General features: G+C 41.2%; 1 protein-coding gene and 1 long non-coding RNA gene across 3 annotated transcripts in view; one reads left to right on the top strand and one right to left on the bottom strand.

The window, feature by feature from the left end:
- hipk2 (homeodomain interacting protein kinase 2) overlaps window positions 1-19883 on the bottom strand; it is a 95949-nt gene that overhangs the window by 9673 nt on the left and 66393 nt on the right. Inside the window, exons 5-14 of one of the 2 annotated variants that reach the window (XM_007553211.2) lie at window positions 19084-19170; window positions 13680-13864; window positions 13442-13604; window positions 10626-10851; window positions 9415-9536; window positions 4551-4681; window positions 2089-2271; window positions 1081-1401; window positions 309-562; window positions 76-224 (exon numbers count right to left, since the gene is read on the bottom strand). In XM_007553211.2, the coding sequence (XP_007553273.1) occupies window positions 76-224; window positions 309-562; window positions 1081-1401; window positions 2089-2271; window positions 4551-4681; window positions 9415-9536; window positions 10626-10851; window positions 13442-13604; window positions 13680-13864; window positions 19084-19170 (1821 nt within the window). The remainder of the gene's footprint in view (window positions 1-75; window positions 225-308; window positions 563-1080; window positions 1402-2088; window positions 2272-4550; window positions 4682-9414; window positions 9537-10625; window positions 10852-13441; window positions 13605-13679; window positions 13865-19083; window positions 19171-19883) is intronic. The other variant, XM_007553213.2, reaches the window with a different exon arrangement.
- LOC103138854 (uncharacterized) lies at window positions 4677-7839 on the top strand. Its single transcript, XR_476334.1, has 2 exons — window positions 4677-4757; window positions 7069-7839. It is a non-coding gene; the product is annotated as an uncharacterized LOC103138854 (long non-coding RNA).

Genomic DNA, 19883 nt, shown 5'->3' with positions numbered 1-19883 from the left:
ATATTGCCATGACGGAGCATAATCAAAACAACATCGTATTGATCAGTTACATTGATTGTTTGCTGCGTACTGTACCTGGCTGAGATTGAGTGGCTGCTGCTGAAGCGGGTGTGGTCCTGAGCGCTGCTGTCGATAGGCCACGCCCCCTGGTATGTGATTATTGCCCAATGTCACTCCATTGGAGGATTTAAACTTGTAAGCTATATTCTGATGATTCAGTCCATCTGTTCAGTAGAAAAATAAATAAATCTGTTCACCTGCAAAGCAGCAACTTTTACCTTTATCTGAATTATTAAAGCGGCGTTTACCTGGCATCAGCCGCTCACATTCGCTGGGCACTTCACTGTTCTGTGTCTTGAGCGGAGGGATGATGATTGTGCGAGGGTTCCCATTGTTGTAGTTGTCCAGGATGGTGGTTTTCGTGTCGTAGCTGTTGTTGTTGTTATGGTTGTGGGGTCTTGACTCCAGGCTGTAGGGGCTGTTGTGGCTGGAGCAGTCTGACTCTGGGGAATCATGGACCGTCACACAGCTGATGACGTTCTTTCTGTGCTTGGAAGATGAGCTGCAGAAAACAGACAAAGAGTTAGGAGGAATGTTTAACATATTTCAATTCTCAATTTGTTCCCACTCTTTAAAATAGGAAAGAAAGAGAGCAGGCGACCTTTCATATTGCTCTGAGTCGCTATGAACTTTGAATTATTTTGGCTAATTTTAGTTTATGACACATCACAATACAATCCATTTTATTTATGGTTCTCCTTGTGTGGTTTTTATTTCTGTTATAATTGTTGTTTTTATTTGTTGCATCTTATTTTGGATATTTTAAACATCTCCTAATTCCAGTGTTATGGGTTCTTTACTAAATTAAAGTTTATTTGTGTTTAAGAGGGCCATAATCAACATATTACTTGAAAATGGTTTCAAAACAATAACATTATTGTTTATCACAATATTTACCGAGGCAATTTAATGTCCAACAAAAATTTGTAAAAAAAACCAAAATAATAATTTAAACCTAAAATCCAATCGGTTTTCTTAATTATGTTGCAGTTTCCTGCTGAAGAAAAAACCCGAACCGACCCGTTGTTCTGCTTCTGGTCGTCGTCCTCTGAGTCGCTGCTGATGGTAATGATGCTGACGGCGGGGCTGGGCGTGTCGGGGATGATGATGGTCTGTCTGGGGACATGGTGCTGGTGCTGATGTTCGCGGGTGGTGCTGGAAGCCTGCTCTGCTTCGTTGGCGCCCCACCCTCCTCCAGCGCAGCCCTGCGCCGGTGGGCAGTGGGATGCCGACCCGTTCTGTAGCACGGCGCAGCGGGGGGGCGTGTTCTCCTTCACCCGCTTGGATCGCTGCGGCGACAGCACCATCTGGGAGGACGACACCTCGTAGGTCGACACGTTCCTTGGAAAAACAGAGGTGGAGGCGAGAGATCAGGCCACTGATGCTGAAGATTCAGGAGCATTAAAGGGGCAGCACTATGTACTTAGTGCCATTTTATAGAACATTCAAGTAACAGTGTTATCCTCAGTTGTTTTAAAAATTCTGTATATAACAAAAATGACTTAAAAGAAATTATATTTCATAATTTAAAACCTTGAAATTGGGTCTCTGTCTCTTTAAAAACTTCTGCTCTTTCTGAAACTCCGCCTTTAGGAAGTCATCACAACATGACTCCTCTATTCAACTACCAGCATTGATCTGAGAAGTAGCTCCTCTGATGAGCTCAGCAGATGCCCCGTTTCTACCAGGTGTTTGCTAATTGCTGCTGGCTAGTCTGAAGGAGCAGTGTGGGGTAGTTCGAGGGGCCTCCGTGAGGCAGAAGCTCATAGTTTGGAAACTGCAGCTGTGAGGAGGAGCTATGTCTCGAAGGTGGGGGTAGGTCCAGCCAGGCTTTATGCACAGCTGAATGGTTGCCATGGAGATTAAAGGATTCCTCAAACATGCATGAAAACATCAAGGCAAAAATCCAGGTATGTTTTTAATGAGGGAATAACATCATAACAGGATGTAAAGCTAAAAAAATTGATATTACATCATACTTTAGCCCTATAAATTCATTTAAAAAGACTTCATCAGTAGTTTGCATACCTGGTCGACATCTGGTGCTGTTTGGTCTTTTTGGAAGAGGAGTTGTTATTGGTGGATGACTGCCTCATGACATGAGCCACGCCCACATTGAGAGTCTGGTTTGATGGGAGCGTGACATGACCAGTCAGCAAGGCTGGCTGCTGCATGATGGGATTATAATGGCTCCCATGAGGATGGGAATTCCTGCAGAATGACACAAATGATGCACATTCATCTCAATCAACTAGAATACTATTTGAAAGTTGTTTCATTTGAAAAAGCGAAACAAACATACATACATTAATTCCACATCATTAGTGATAGATACACTTTTGCTAATCTGCAAATGCACAAACAGTGGAGCTACACTTTAGCTTAGCGCGTTGTGCTAACATGTGGCTTCCCCTAAATAAACTTTTCTGGATAAATTCATTCTAAAGCACATTTACTTGACTGTATTGTAAGCTTCCACTTGAGTAAAGTTTGATTGAAGTTCTGGTTAATGACCATTAAGAGCTAAGAAGAAAGATTTGCTGTTGTGTGTTGTTGGCGGTAGCGTTAGCTAACTCATTAGCTAACTCATTAGCTATGTTGAGGCCTTGTTTACAAGATGAGCTCACAGTTGCAGCTCATGTCATGGATACATCTGTGACTACCACACTTTTTCCTTCCACTAATCCTTCCATTAACACACTTCTTTTTATGAATGATTGTCTGTGGCCTTGTTTTATTTATTTCTGATTTTTTATTGGATGTAATCTTTTGGTTTTCTTAAACTGCAAACCATAATTGTTAAAATTACCATATGAAATCTATACGAGTTAAAAATTTGTAACTGAACTGATAAAATATATTTATTTTTTCAATTATATTTTATTTTATTCAGATGCATGTCAAGAATCTGCAGAAAAAGTATCAGATAGATCTGAAAAAAAAAAAGATATAAATCAGTAAACACTGGCAGGAACACAGTATTTCACAGTGAAGCCAGTAGGTGGCAGCGGCTCTCTTTTCTGGAGAGGCTAAAAAACGAGAGGAGAGCAGAGAGGGAGGGCAGAGGAGCTGACACCAGCAGCTGTGGAGCGATAGCTCTGCAGAGGAAGTGCGACACTTTCCCGATCTTCTCTCTGAGGACTACAGAGCTGCGACTGGACAGGAGGTGAAGGAGTGGCAGGGCGGGGGCTGACTTCCCACAGACGGGCAGCCCTGAACGGATCTAATCGCCCTGACAACCTCCCATGCCTGCACATTATATATCTGTACATATATGTCCCTTTGTCCCGCTTCCATCTAGCCTCCCATTCATCAATTAACTTCAGTGACAGGCTGCACTCTGCCTGTAGATACAGCATATCCTCCATTTCTCTGAGGTCAACCTGCTGGTGTTCCAGCACATGATCTCATCTGAAGATAAAGTTACTAAAGAAGCAAAGATTCCTGAGTTAATGCATCAGTTTGGAAATAAAAACAACACAAATGAACTAAAGAAAGACAGTTTCAATTCACATATTATATCATTCATTAAGATTATTAATAATGTCTTGTGGTAGTATTCTACATTCTGCAGCAGAGACAAAGTAAACTGAAATACAGCAACATTTTATGATTTCAAGTCTGCTTCTCACATAACCTGCACACAAAACACAAATTCAACAAAAAAGTCCCCAATTTAAAAAACATTGTTTAATGCAGAGGTTCCCAAACTGTGGGGTGCGCCCCCTAAGGGGGGCGTCGTGTCATTGCAGGGGGGGGGGAGTGCGCGGGAAGCCGTCTGGATGAAAAAAACAAAACATGAACACTGTATGCGCTGGGTTTTTACCTTAGAATGGCCAACTCTCTGTTATTCCTATGTCAATTTGATACAGTAGAGGCTTCCACACTTCCCATATTTGTGTCCTCTGTCACTTTTATCAGCAGTTAAAACTGTTTAATCCATTGTTAACATGTTGTAACCTGTTTTTCCGAGCCGCCTTTAAACGCAACATGAGCGCTACGGCGCTGGGTTTCCACCTGTGAAGGAGACCTGCTGCTGCTGGGCGGAGCTACGTAGGTTTGTGCTAGAATCACGGCAGCAAACCAGCAAAACGCAAAGAACTTTTCACAGTTTTTCCCTCCAAACTAACCGACTGAGTTGAGTAAAGCTGCTGGATGCAGGTAATGTTAGCTAAAAGATGACTAGCTAATATCAATACAGAACCTTAAGCTTAACAAGTAGCCTGTAGGCTACCGATGTTGGTGTCTATTTTCAGCTACGTACATTCATTTTGTCCCCAAAAAAGTCGATGCAACTGTAAATAACGTTTGCAAAATTAGTTTTTAAATTAAATGTCAGTTTATTATAAAACACTGCAGTTTGAAAATCAAGAATGTTCAAGGAATTTAGATGGATATCAAGAACTTTCCAAACCTTGAGAACACCTCATTGAAATTCAAGTATTTTCAATCACCTGCATGGACCATGTAGAAACTACTGAAGTGTTTACCTCCAGTTGGCGAGAGTCTGTGTGCTGCCCATGGAGTCTGGGATGACGGCGGCGTGCTGGACGGAGGTGTGGGTGAGCTGCTGCCACGCTGGAGGCAGCAGGATCTGCTGGGTGCCGCTGGGCCAGGCCTGCTGCAGAGACAGAACCCGGGTCAGGCCAACGATTTTAAGGTCACAACAAGGAGACAGAAAACTGAAAACTGGCCAGGTTATATACAAAGTGCAGAGAGAGAGAGCCTTTAACTAAAACATTCCAATGTATTTTACTGGCATTTGAAGTAATGCTAACACATAGCAATGCATAATGTTTTACAGTAAACTAATCCTAGCATTAAACATGTCTTATTACTGGGCATTTGATACAAATACACACAAAGTATTTATTTTACACATAGGTTTGAATAATTATTCCACTGCTAGAAACAAACTGTTTGTCAGAGGTGATGGAAAGAGGGATGGAGGTAAATCCAGATCAATCCGAGAGGAAAACCTGCTAGAGGCTGCTGGACCATGATCCTAAATATAAAGCCAGAGATGATATGGGATGGCTTCCATCCTAGAATGGCCTAGTCAAAGTCCTGACATTAATACAATAAAGAATCTGGGACAAAACCTGAAAACTTAAGTTCACAGATGTTCTCCTCCAATCCAAAAGAAGGAAATCTAAAATTATGTGAAGTGTCGCCTGAACATCAACAGGCAGGAGCAAAAATCTGACCATTTTTATGTTTTATGTTGGTCAGCTGAAATATTCTCAATAATGTAGCATGAGAAAATGGTGGTTTCTTTTCAAAAAGTGGTAACATTAAACTCCAACTAGAGTAGCTAGAGGGCAAATATCTGATGAAGTTTGTCAATTTGAGGGAAACATCCGTCAAAGGAGAGCGCAGGGCCGGACCTAATAAAGATACCTCAGATCCCTTTTTGAGTGTGTGTGTGTGTGTGTGTGTGCGTGCGTGCGAACATGAGCAGCTGAGTGTGTGATGCTTGCCTGTGATTATGTGTGTGATGTGTGTCAAATCAACCAGCGCTCTAATTAGATTCCTACCTCTCTTCAGGTTGCTCTGAAAGAGCCTTCTTTGAATTTCTTATGCAGAAGCAGAGACCTAGCAGGCGTAATCTGCCTGCAGATGTGCCATGTGTGTCTGAACACGCCTGTGTGTGTGTGTGTGTGTGTGTGTGTGTGTGTGTGTGTGTGTGTAGCCCTAGCGGTTTAATGCAGCTCTATTGATTAGCACTTTAATGTCAGGGCTAATGAATTGTTCCTTTAATACCGTTTATGCATCTATTTACAACACCATCAGTATGTGTTGCAGAAATGTCTTCAGCACTTGTTCTGCTTTGTAGTCACAGCTACATGCTTCAGATCAACTACTTTCACTTTAAGACAACCTAAGTAAACACAGATTGATGATTTCATTCATTTAGGGAAAAACATCCATCCAAGCCAACTAACACCTTGTAAAATCACTTATTAACCAGGATTACCCACTTTTTTGGTTCAATTTCTCATCTCAAAAAACTAATAAAAAAGCAGCAGTTGGATGCCAAGAAGTTGGCAAAAAGAAGAAAAATGGCTTTGAAAAACAAAGCACAGCCGTCACAGTGGCAGAGTGATGGTCTGGGCCTTGAAGAGGATTAATTCTGAAGGACTCACATGTTCTTTTCAATTACAAGAAAGTCTTGAAGGAGAAAGTTCAGCTATCAGTTTAAGACTGCAAGTCCAACATGGAACAACTCAAAAACTACAAATATCTCTCCACGAGAATGTCAAGTTATCAGAATCCGTGGTGTTAGCTGTTGGTGCTAAGCGCTGCACAACCAGATGTCTACTCTACTATATTTCATTAACTGACAGCTTGGAGTAGACATCAGTTTATATTTACTCAGGTTATCTTTTGTCTGACTTGTTGGGTGATATTGCTTTTATCTATTTCTAATGGATAGGCAGATTGGGTTTCCAGGCAGAGAAGACAATCCGCCAGTGTGATTGGACCCTTTAACTCTTCCATTTGGAGCAGAACCTCAATCTGACCAATGTCTCAGATTTAGAGGTTCTGATTCTCATTGTTTGATTTTGATGATATGAAATATTTGATCATAACAAAAAAGAAGAATCTGAAACAGACGAACCCTGTAAGGAGGTAAAACACTTCTGTCAGGCCGTGTTTCTGTACTGTAATGTTTGCATGTGATTGATTTGTTTTTGTGTGTGAGGCAGGTTGCACAGAGCTGAAGGTTGGGGGTGGAGTTGGTGCAACATGGCTGCTTTGTCTCAACCATAATGACTGATATCTCTAATGGAACATTCTGGAGATGTTCTTTACATCCCGACCACATCCAGGCCCTTTTATCAGCGGCCCATTAACAGACTGTAATACGTCCAGCCCGTCTCCTGCTCGCTCTATCTCCATTCCTGCCACTCTGCATGCCTTTCTCACGCGCTGTCTGCGTTGTGTAACTGGCTCGTCTGCCCTGAAATGGTAACCCAGTTAAGAGGTTGTTTTCTTTCTCCTCAGAGCCCACCATCACCATCACCATCAGCGGCCCACCGCCTCCCACCGCGACCCGGGCTGCCTGGGAGAAACCCTTTGTCACCTCAGGCCTTTCAAAGCCCCAGCTCTCACTCCCCAATTGTTTCCACATTTTCTGCATTCCTGCTCCAGATAAAGGTCCCGCTGGTTTCCCTGCCTCCCGGCTCAGAGCCGCTCACCCCCCGACCTTCGCTGCACCCTCTCTCTCCGTTTCTGCACAGCCAGGTGCTTGAGACCAACCTTGGCTTGGCTCAAGGTGGGCAAAGAGTCCGTGGGTAACAGTAAACAAGCAAGAGGCGAGCTCAGACCTCCCACTGCAGAGGAATAAACACACTCACCACATACCCAGTTATTAGGTGTTCTGCTCACTGGCCTGTAAAAGCCATCTGCTTCAGTTAACTACTGCCTGTCTTTGTTTAACATGTGTGCAGACAGAGGTGACAAGGAACACCTGCAGGGCACGGAGGAACAACATCACTGCAACATTAGACTGTTTTTTTCTCAATTTTAGTCATTATTTGGTTGGATCTGACAACAGAATATCAGGGCCACAGTACAAAAAATTTAAAAATGTATACTTACAAGAATAAAGCCGTAGAATTATGAGAATAAACTTGTACGGAAAAACGTTGCAATAATACAAGAATAAAGCCATGTGAGAATAAAATCATAGTATTATGTGAATAGTTACGATACTACGGGAAGAAAGTCATAATAGTTTGAGAATAAAGTCATAGCAAGACTTTATTCTCATAATATGACTTTTTTGTTATTTTATCAACTTTATTCTTGTAATTGTATTATTTTATTCTCTTAGTGAGGCCCTATCAGCCCGTCATAGGACTGGTTGCTGAAAGCGTTGCTGACTTTTTGCTGCCTCACCCCAGCTTCTCCCTGACCTCTGGAGGTCCTGGGAGGCCTGTAATTTGGAGCGCCTGACTTGGAAGCAGCCATGGAGCTAATCACCATTTGGTATCTGACAGATTAGCTCACCGTAGAAAAACACGCACGTGCACAGGCGAGCGCACGCAGCTCTGCTCCTCGCATGCCTGCCTACTGGATGATTAACTAGAGATAAGGGAACGATTTAAACTCCCAGAATTCTCAGGGATATTTAAAGCCTGCATGGAAATTTCCATAGGGAGAAAGACGTGGAGCGGCGATGGAAGACACCGGCAGTGTTTCTGCAGCGGGAGCAGCTGAAACTTCAGGACCTTTCCAGAGTGAGGAGTGAGAGCAGAGGGGCCGATGGCCTGATCGCATTCAGGAAGCAGCAGCTGCCGGCAGGGGCCGCGTTTTCCTCCCCCAACCACAGATACCACTGAGAGATTGTGGGAAAAAAGGAACCCAACGACTGAACGCAACTGAATGTCATGAAGCTAACTTATCAAGCTTTATCTGCTAAGATGACACAGAAAATTTATGTTTATTTCAAAATTGGATCATATTCAACATCTTCTGTTTCAAACACTTATCTTAATGCCATAATACTTTTGTTTTTTTGTTTATTTATTAACATTAGTTTCCACCACAGTAGAAAGCTGATCTTCCTGGGGTCCAATTGATAAAACCCAAATAATATTCATGCAACACATAAAATCATTTCAACATCAACATATAATATCATAAATTTAGTCAGGCATTATACACACTACTATATGATTAAATAAAAATAACATTCATGTGCTCCTTTAACTATAAAATCTTGTTTTTATGTGATTTATTCCATTCCTGAATAGCTCTCAGTACAACAGATTATTAAAATTTTTATAATAAGTTCGTATTTTTTAACAATGTTTATTTATCTAATGAAATCTTGGAACCCAATAAGTCCTAAAAAACTCATAACGCCTCATTTCATAGTTTTTCTTATTCAAATGCTTAAACTTTTCGAAATTATGTTTTGTGCAGCGTTATTAAACTGTGTTATTATGTAGGTTTTCTGCTCTGACGCATAAACCCAATCGACTACGACACTCATCACTACCAGCCTTTAAAAACTGTTATGACCAAAAATCATTTTCTGTTTGTTCCAAAACATATAAAGTCAATCTCAACATTTGCACTTTTAATAAGAATCATGCACCATTTCTTCAATGTGTGTTTTTTTTTTACAGTCACTGTTCAGTGTAAATATTCGACTGTTTTGTAAATCGGTAAGTCTCTATGTGTTTATTAATGGGATGTGATGTTGCATATTTATGTGTTTCAAGAGGAACCTGCTGTAAAACAGTAATTATGCTGAGCCAGGCCAGATTTCTTTTCATCTTTTCCTGTTTAAAAATTAAATAATAAATAAATAAAGTTAAAATGTGGGAATATGCCCCTTACCTGTGTGAGGAGGCCAGGCTGGATCTGCAGAGGTTGGGCACCGGGAGCCTGCGTCACTATGGGAACCGCGTTCTCCATCCTGACAGAGTAACTGGTGTGCTTGGAAGGGGATGCCTGCAAACCTGCTCATGAATAAAACACAAGCCAAGAACGTCATAAAAATAGCATGAAAGGCGCTCAGATCAGATCAGAGTTAAAATAACTCAGTTTATGCTTAATGCATTTCTGCTTTGTGTGCTGAAATCATGTAGTTGAATCAAGAGAAAATAAAAGTATCACTGAAAAAATGGTTTTTTGTTTCAAAAAGCTAAGCTCACATAAATATTCATCACACAGAGTGAGATAATTAAAGCATTTATTTCTGTTCATTTTGGTAACTATCTTAAAACGCATAATTCATTTTCTTATCAGATATTCGCACCTTGACTGAAGTCATCCTTGTTTCTTGTAAAAGCTTTCTTTTGACAGTTTTTCCTTCCACTGAACTTCCCATTAATCTTGTCTACAGCACTCTGTGAACTGCCAGTCTAAACCCTAATGGCCTTTCACAGCTTATTCTACTAGTGGATGATGTTAATGACGTTGCTCTCAGCAGACACTCACAAAATTCTGAATTTTCATTTGCTTTTTTTGTTACACTGAGATGTTTCTATAAATATAAAACAGTTCTGAAATGATGCTTTCATTTATTACTGAAAGAGTAACTTTCCTCTGGTTGAGCTCTGGCAGCGTTTAACAGGTAATAAGTCGCTGAGGAGGAGTTTTAGGATGATGAACTGATTTAATTCATCTATACTGGAGGATTTTTCAGCATTAACGGCCTGTTCAAGGCAATTCACAGCTGGATTTAAGTTCGGGATTTGACTAGGCTATTTGAAAATCTTTGTCCTGCTTCATGACCCAGATGTACTTAAGTAATCTTGAATAACTTCAGATGTGTTGCTTTCTGAGGTCTTCATTCTTCTGTTTAAATCGTTAAAATAGTTGATTACATTTAATTCATAAGGTAAGTAAATTTTCACATGAAGCCAGGATGGTTAATATACACAACCATTATTTTAAAACAGCTTTTTTTCATTTTTGCTCAGATTTTCTTTGCCCTGAAAGATTCAAATGTGACAATAATATTTGAGTTTCCTTTTTGAACACCTGAAATAAATAATCTCCAGTGATATTCTGAAGTTTTGCCATGCTAACGTTAATGTGGTTACCTTGGAATCCCGGCGGGCAGACGATGAGCGCCTGCTGGAAGGGGTCGGGCCGAGCGGCGCAGAGCTGCGGCGCCCCCGGCTGCAGCGGCATGCTCCTCTGGGCCACAGCCGCCATGGAGGCGGCGGAGGGCTGGTAGAGTGCAGATTGGTAGTTTAGTATGGAGACGTCAGGACTGGCAAAGGAAAGGGTGGCATTGTTGGTGGAGGAGGGAGCCAGGTTGGTGGCCTAAAGGAATGGTGGGACCAAAATAAAAGTCATGAGGGTGGAGGTTCTGATGGGAATGACAGGGAGGTGGGATGGAATCAGCTCACAACTGAAACAATCGGGAGAGAAATAATGAAACCCAAAGGAAGAATCTGGGAGCAGGCAGAGCAGAGGAATCTTAAAATATGCAAACCGCTGATTTGATTAATTAGGTGGTGAAAAAGGATGTGAGTGGAAATGCAATCAATGCCACGGTTGCATGAATAATAACTCAATGACACAAAATCCCCTGAAAGTAAATGCAGTTGAATCATTTGAGCTGTTTACCACAGTATCGGTTTTTACTAGAATAAATTGCTTCTGGGTGTTTATTAATATTTACAGCATTGGTCATACATTCTGTTTTGTTGTGGGCTGAAAATATGTAATTTTAATAAATTTTAAAAGAAAGAATCAGTTGCATGTGTTTGTGTATTTGTTTGCATTGACAATGAAAGATCAAAACATTTAACTTGAAATATTTCAAATAATTCACACAAGTGCAAAATGATGGACAAAGGATCAAATGCTTACATGCTTTCATTCAATGTCTCCAATTGCAGCGAAATAAATGTTTAATCATTTAACATAATTCTGCCTGGATCACTGACTTTTTACAAAATCTGTGATTTTTGTGTACAATGAAAATCACTGATTGTGTGTTACTACTGACAAATTTTGGAATATTTGACAAATATTTATTTTTCTTCAAACTTGTGCATCAAATTATTAGCTTTAAAAATCCCTGGAGTTTATATTGATTAATAATAATAATAATAATGCACCCGGAAAAAAGGATTGATTGAATTGCAACAGTGAAAAGTCAAAGTGAATGTGATGCTCATGTCCATGATGAGTTCATGTAAAGTTCGGACATAGAGCCAACATGAACCTGACAGAAGCAGAAATGTTTCTTTTTCCCACTGAAATGTGACATGTGATCTTAGAAATCAGCCTAGAGCAAAACTACATCAGCTTTTCACACAAAGTGTCAATCTGTGTGGAAAAGTTAATAAATCACACGTCACAAGGTTCCTGCCTAGTTTCCATCTCGGTTACGATTGACAGAAATACATTTCCAGTCAGCTGTGATGGCATAGTTATGTAAATTTGGTAACTTCTGCATGTTTTAAGCATTAGACGTGTGGAACATCTCCTGGGAAACAAACACTTTTAAAAGGAACTTTTTTTCTGTTCAGATGAGGAGTTGTACCATGAGACAACGTCTAATTTTAGCTTTTTGCATTAGGTGTGTGTAGGGGCAGAGCTTTCATTTTTCATTTGCTCTCTTTAGAGAGTGTGATGAACATTAGGAGGGGAAAACATGATCAATATTTTTCTGTGGCATTCATCAAAAACAGGCACAGAAGGAGCAAAAAACAAGCCAAAAACACTTTCCAGTTTTGCAAATGAGTTGAGAAAAATAAATCAGTAAGTTGAGCCTGTTTCGTTGCCCTTAGAGCCAGTTGCAGGAAAGACAGGCAGGAGGAAATGTTGACGCATTTAAATCACAGCAAGACGACGTTTTTGTCGCTTATATGAGCTCATTCAGTATAGCTGGCGACAGGGAAGGTAGAGTTGGATTTGTAGCTGTGCACAATCTGGTAAACCTTGTAACCAGAAGCTCTGTGATTCCTGCACAAGCCAAAAGTCAGCAGTTTTGATTCACAGATTGTTGGGGAACAGAGCGGTAAAGCACCACAGGCTCAACGCAGCCAAACGGGAGGAAAGAAGAGAAGACAGACGCGGACTGGAGCGCGAGGAAGCCTGGCGAAGGGATTCTTAAGGCCCTGGAAGCCCAGGGATGCTGGGCAAGCAGGAAGCCCGGCTTGTCGTGTGTGTGATCAGCACTTTGTGACAATCCCACAGGACCGGGCCACAGACAGAAACTCTGGGCAGACAGAAATCCAGGCACCAAGACGGAGAGAGGCTGATAAACTGACAAAAGGAAGAATGGACCTAATGAGAGCAGAAACGGCTCATTTCTGGCAGGGAAGCTGAGGAACTACTGATTTTAAAATACGCAGTTTACAACTTTTTAATTGGCTTTTGTTTTAGTAATTCTCAAAAAAATACTCTGATATGTGCTAATTATTAGTCAAGCTCAAATTTGACAATTTAAATTTTAAATAAAGAACGATAAATCAGCTTCTCCAAAAGTATTCATACCCACACTGCAAAAACACAAAATCTTACCAAGTATTTTAAGTCTATTTCTAGACAAAAAGAACTGGTTCCTCTGCTAGATTATTTCACTTATAACATGGGTAAAATGTCCTATTACAAGTTAAATAATTTCACAGTGGAACTTTCATATTAAAGAAATTGTTTATTTTGTCTAAGCTCCTATATCTTGTTGAAAGTTACCTGTAAGTCAGTTCTGTCTTATTTCAAGAGTTCTAAGATATTAGGAGGGTCATGGCATGGAAAGGTTTGGGAACTCCTGGTCTATCACATAAAATCCCAATAAAACTCACCAAAATGTGTGGCAGAATATTTAAATATGGAAGAGTCATTGTCATCATAAGGACACAACTCATCAGTTCAGCGATCTGCCTCCTTTGACTCTCACCTGGCTGTGCACAGTGTTCAGCTGGTTGTTGAAGGTCATGGTGAGGTTGGTGGAGGTGCTGGGGGCCACATGGGTGATGAAGGGCGTTTTGCTCTGGTTGACTGTGTCGTACATGTTGACACGACGTTTGCAGATCTCCATGTTTTGGAAGCATGACTTTACGCTGCAGACAGAGCAGGAGTGAGCCCACGTGGCGCACAACAGAGGAAACGGTGCAAACGGCAGTAAAAGGGCGTACTGGGTGCTGTGAGGGTAATCGAGGAGATGCGACATGGTAACGAAGGGGTGGTTGAGTGTTTCGATGGGGGTGATCCTCTTGTCAGCGTCGATAGTCAGCATCTTGGTCAACAGGTCGATGAACTCCCTCCGGTCTGCCTTTTCCGCCAGCATGTCGCTCCCTTCCAGGTCTGATGTCATGTTCACCTAGAAGAAAACAAGGTTTGTTACAGATTTATTCATTGAGAAAAAAATGCAATGCTTTTGTCTCACTGGGAGAGCTTTTTGATTGTTTTGTGATTTGAGGCACATTACATTTTCAGGAAGGCAAAAAATAAAAATAAAAAGGGAGTAAAGAAATGATCCTGAAATTATTTTCTGTTGGGTTTTATATGTTTCTTAATCCCATAACCTGGAGGATTTTACTGTATTTGTGGATTATCGGTGATCATGAGAAAGCCAGCTGTGTGATTTGAGATTGTTTTTGAGAAAAAAAATCTTACTGTATTTGAACTTAATTTTGTTTTCAATTTTCAGTTAATTCAGGAAGAAGGAAAATTCTGATGTTTTTTTTATTAATGGTAGTTCTTAAAATCAGTTTTTGTAGGTCAGAAGTTTACAAGATCATCAGAAATCAACTTTAAAATCTGTGAATGGTGCATCTCCAGGTTTGCACAGTTCCTCAGAGCATGATTCAGGGCTCTGGGTATCAGAAAAATCTCCACCACATCCTTTTCCCAAGAAGGAAGCTAATAATACACAGAAGGTCTCGTAATTTAAGGAGTGTGTCAGAGCTCAGTGATAACCTTGTTCTGCAGTGGGATTAGAAACATTTGCACTGGTACTCATAGCAGCAGATGAAAAATGTCCCGGGGCCTTCTGCGAGAATTTTATCTCCTCCAAAGACGTAAAAACAAACAAAACGGAGGAACTCAATAAACAGCGCCACTGGCTGTCAGTTTCACACAGGATATCAGTTTGTGAGCAGCTCTGAAAAAGCTGACACGGCATCTTAATGTAAATATGTTCTGAGGGAAATTCTGGGAAGCTGCCTTGAAACATCAAGCTGCTTCAGCCGTAATAAACACAGCGGCCCAGGCTGTGGGTAAATACTTGGCAAGGCAGCCAACTTTCTGCTTTAGCGCTTCACACATAAGCAAAGACTGATTCGGTATGTGAGGCACTAATTCTGATTCTGAGCTACTTTTAGTGTCGTGGCGTCTGGTGAGGGACGAAGCGGAGGGGAACAAGGTCAGGATGTAGCCGCTGAGCAGCCTGTCAGGCAGCGGGAGCAGGACCAGGCAGCAGACAGGCAGCCTTGTTTATTGTGACTGCTGTGTGGAGGAAGCAGGCTTGTTTTTCATAAAGACGCGGCGCTTATCTGCGGGTCTGCTCCAGGGTCTATCAGATGTGCTGCCAGTCAACACGGCAAATCTGATTCAAGCCCCTATCTTCATGCAGGCTATTCAGCTTCTGCAGCCATGCCTCTTTCTTTGTCATCTCCGCTGCCTTCGATAAAGGAATAATCTGCGAAATGAGGTGAGAAATAATCACAATGTCCTCTGTAGGGAGATGACTTTGGGGAAATGTGAACAATCAGGTCCAACAGAAGTGATAAATGAACAAAAAAGGAGGGGAAAATGTTTCTACCATCTACTGATTTAACTGAAGAGAGAAGCTAGGCATTTCCAATTCTTTAAAACTGATTAAAACCCCCAAAACAGCAAAACACCACAGGCAGTCCTGTGTGTGCTGCGAGGAGCATTTCTGAAGGAAAGGCAATCAGATGCTGAGCAACAGGATCAACCAGGCTGCTCTGTCATCATGGCCTGCATGTCGCAGTCCTGCCTTCAGCATCATCCCAAATCATTTTTACACAACCAGGGAAAAACAGAGGCTGAAACTGGTCAATCAATCAATGTATAACGTGATTAATATCACTGGATAATAGATCTGGTAGAATATTCAATAATTTCACCGGACCCTGATCCAGAAACGCACAGCATTCTGGGAGATGTAGGCAGAGAAAAGGCTAAAACTGCTCAGCCAGGTTGGTGGCATCAACTAACTCACTCACTGTTTGGTTACCTAGCAACTCACTGTTTGGTTACCTAGCAACTCACTCACTCTTTGGTTACGTTTTAAGTGGGGCTGTCAACATTAATGCGATAAACCTTTTAGATTAATCGCATGTATTAACACATGTTAATGCTGATTAATCGTATTTTGTGTTTTGACCTAAAAGCCTCTCGCCCATGCAGGGTTACCCAGTTCAAAGCAGCTGTTGCACAGCGTCGTACTTCGATCAGTAACGCATAATCGCAAACATGAGTGAAGAGATGAGCGAGGAGAGTCAGAACGCTGCGTTAGAGCGCATTAAAAACAACAACAGAAAGATAAAACCAAAGCAAAGCATTTTGTAACAGTCAATTGTCCTTCTACTTTGGAAACAAAATAATTATTTTAAACCTTCATGAATATAAGAAAATGGAGATGTTTGGTTTGCATGTCATTTTCCAAAACATGCTTTTTTGTAGTTCAAGTGTATAAAGTTATGCATAGTTATTACTCACAGCTCTAGAGTCTGATTAATCTGATTACATTTTTTAAATAGATTAACTAGTTTTAAGTCAATTCTGGTTTTCTGTATAGGATAAGTATCAGCTGATGCTAAACCTCAGATATCTGTATCGTATCGGAAGTGAAAAAAGTGGATCGGTTGATCCTGACTAAAGACTTGTACTGATTTCCTTCCATCAAACACTCAGGCTATTTTGTGTGAGTTTATCAAAGAAGATTCCAATAAATACATTATTGTTTATGGTTTTAACATGATGAAAAGGACCTTTTACAGGGCGGTGTAGTAGAAGGAAGACCACGATGCTCCCCTCGCCATCCTGTCACGGTTATCAGTAAGGAAACTGATGGACTGCAGATTACGGCGGATGTTTACAGTATTTCCGGCCTTCCTTCGCTCTCCACTGGACTCCTCCTGCAGTCCTGCATTTACTGTAAGCTGGTGTCTGATTTCCCTTCAATTAGATATACTCATAATGAAGCCTCCACACATTTCCCACGACTAAAAGGAGGTTCATTATCACTTCCTGGCTCCCCGCCCCTCGGCCTTGCAGGGCCTTCAGCTATATCATCCATTATAAACGGAGGCACAGATGTCCACAGTGCTGACTTGTTTATGCGGTCAGGACAGTGAGATGGGGTAAAACAGGCCATTTTTACCCCATGTTAGCAGCTCTGAATCTCACCTCCACATGTTTCTTTGGTAAATCGAGTATTGTTGCAACAGAGGAAGACAGGATACAGAGCTGGAAGCACCGAAGATACAGATAACCCAGGGGATATCATGCCAGCACAGGTTGGCTTCATTAAACCGTTTGCCTGGTGCTGTAAACCCAACAATCCCGGGAAGTGATACCATCTCGTCCCAGCTGACCACGTTATTCCAGACCGGCCTGACACTGGCCCTGGGCACTACTGAACCTCCGTAATTGTCTCCATCATTTAAGCAGCAACATGTGTCGGGTGTCCGCATGGCTGGTTTTTCCAGGGACCGCTGTCTGGATGTAATCAAGATGAACATCCACCAACAGAGGAAATCCACCTGCCCAAACCTTTTTATCTTGGAAACGATCATCAGGAGCTCAACCACGGAACGTGACGATGACATTTGAGCCATATTAGTCATCACTGAACCCATTATCTACCAGCAGAATCAGGTAAGGGTGATCTATACACAGGTAATCATCACTCAGGTTCTGATCTGTCATGGGGACATGATAGTGAAATCTCCCCAACCCTAAACTGCAAAAACACAAAATCTGACCAAGTATTTTTGTCTAATTTCTTGTGCAAATATTTTATTATACTTGAAATAAGACAAAACTAATTTACAAGTAACTTTTCAGAAATATATATTATCTCTTTTTTAAGTGGCCAGACCCACATCATAACACCCCCTCCACCGAGCTTTACACTTGACACAATGCTATCCAGCTACACTCTGAAGAACTAACCATACATGGTTTGTCCCTTAAGTGCAAATTGGCTGAGGTTTAGGATATCAGCAGCATTTAGTGGGTTTGGTTATTACATGCTTACATGAAATACAGATGAGGAACAGCCTCAGCCCGCACCCAGCAGCATAAATAAAGAAACAAAGTGAACGCATCAAGGCCTGTTAGCCAGTCGCTGCACATGTTCAGTTTGAATGTCTGTTAGTTATTAGACAGTCGAAGAGCCGTGCGGGAGTTTCAGCAAACAGCTGCTTTCATTTGGCTCTGTAAAACTCCGTGTATCAGTTGAACTCTGCTGCAGCTGGAGATCCGGCCTCAGCAGCATAAATATTTAAAAGGATTTCATACATTTGATAGATAATTGTCAGGACGCGATGGATCAAACCGGCTCTGGACCTTAACCTGCTTGTGCTGGACGTGAGAGGCAGAGCAGAAGAAAGCAATAGTTCTCTGGTTTGACTTGTGAAGGAAGATTCCTGCTCTGATGGGTTGCCAGATCTGGCTGACAGTTTCCAGCCCAAACACAACATAACGCCGGCCAATTCCACAAAATCAGCTCAATAAAAGTTATTTTAATAGCACCACATGTAGTCATATGTGGTGCTATGACTACATGACTAATCCTTAAACAACATGTAAATCTTGTTTAAGGATTTAATTTGAGTTAGATTTTTAGGGTTACGATTCACTTCAGAAATGATCTTTAATTCAGAAACATGTTTTTCCATTTAGAGATTTTGTTTAAATTATGTGAAAGACAAGGAGAAATGATAGCGTAAGCAAACAGAACATTTATTTTTAAAAATTCAGTTCCATACCGAATCATATTTCATCAGTTTCATACGTTTGTGCATGAAATTCTGAAATTTAAATTACCACTATCAGGTTAGCTGCGTAGCTTTTGCTTAAATAAAAAAAAAAAAACATCAAAGAATTATTCAAAATATAATTTTACAAAAAATTTAGCAGTCTAAAATAGATTTTTGAGCATTTTGAATTGATTCAGAACTCCCAGGACTAGGAATTGATTAAGACGAACTATTGATTGATTAAGACTCGACTGCTGGAAGACAATAAAACTTTTGGTTTTTTTGGTTGTGTCTTTTTAAGTCATGATGTTGTACTAGGATTTCTACTACACAGTGCCACTTAATTAACCAGTTACTAATAATTGATGATTTCACTTTCATTTCAAAGTAAATTAGCTAATAAAATAAAAGTGTGAACACAGCTCTTTGTCAAAAGTTATGTGCTTTTCTGCCACACAACGTTAACTACTTTCCTCTAAACATTTCCTAAAAACCAGTCCAAATGTGTTTCTTCCAGCCAAAAGTTCAAAAGCAGCCCAATTGGGCAGAACCTATCCAATCTGGCAACACTGCGCGGACAGCGTACCTGTGCCATATCATCCAAGCAGTTGAAGATATACTTGCGAGCCTCCTTGGACTTGATCCCCGTCTCAGCCTCGTGGTCTTCCGGAGTCTGCAGGAGACAAGAAGCAGATGTTTGGTAGAAATACCATCAAACTTCTCCCTCTGGAAATATACTATTTACATTTGGCTCATTATAGCCTCTTGTTGTTGATGTGCAGCAGACCTCATCCTGCCCTCTGAGTAACCCAGGGGTAACACACAAATGCCCTGCTAACAGATTGCACACCAACGCCGCAACAATACGCAGACGACACAGCGAATTTACACTGGAGCACCTGGACAGACACAAACCTGACGGGTATAAACATGCCATCATTACGTTCCAACAGATGCAGATTTACACCGACTGCAGAAATCTCCTGGCTTAACACAACGTATCTTTAATTACAGCCAGCAATGCGCCACAGCTGGCGTTTGGTGGAAACACATGGCGAGGTCGAGTTAAAGCTCAGCCGTCGCTCTTCAAAGAGGAAGGGACAGAGAAACGTTTCAAGGATGCCTTGATTTCACACAAACCAGATGTGGGACAGTCGTAACGAGCTGCAGCACTGTGGCAGCTCTGCTCAGCCATGTCATGATGACTTTAATATACTCCGTTCTTCCTGAACTTCATGATAAAGTTATTTTAAGTTTGCTTGTTCTGCAATTTTACAGATATAGCAGAAAAAATAAAAAATGAGTAAAATGAGGTGTTTTTAGGGTTTCTTTGGAACAGAAATAAATCCCTTTAGAGCGTGTTCTCTTCACACACACACATATATA

Source organism: Poecilia formosa, unplaced genomic scaffold (genome assembly GCF_000485575.1).
Source record: "Poecilia formosa unplaced genomic scaffold, Poecilia_formosa-5.1.2 Scaffold55, whole genome shotgun sequence".
Classification (NCBI taxonomy): domain Eukaryota; kingdom Metazoa; phylum Chordata; class Actinopteri; order Cyprinodontiformes; family Poeciliidae; genus Poecilia; species Poecilia formosa.
Note: the sequence above shows the minus strand (reverse complement) of the source record. Positions and strands in the feature narration are given on the sequence as shown.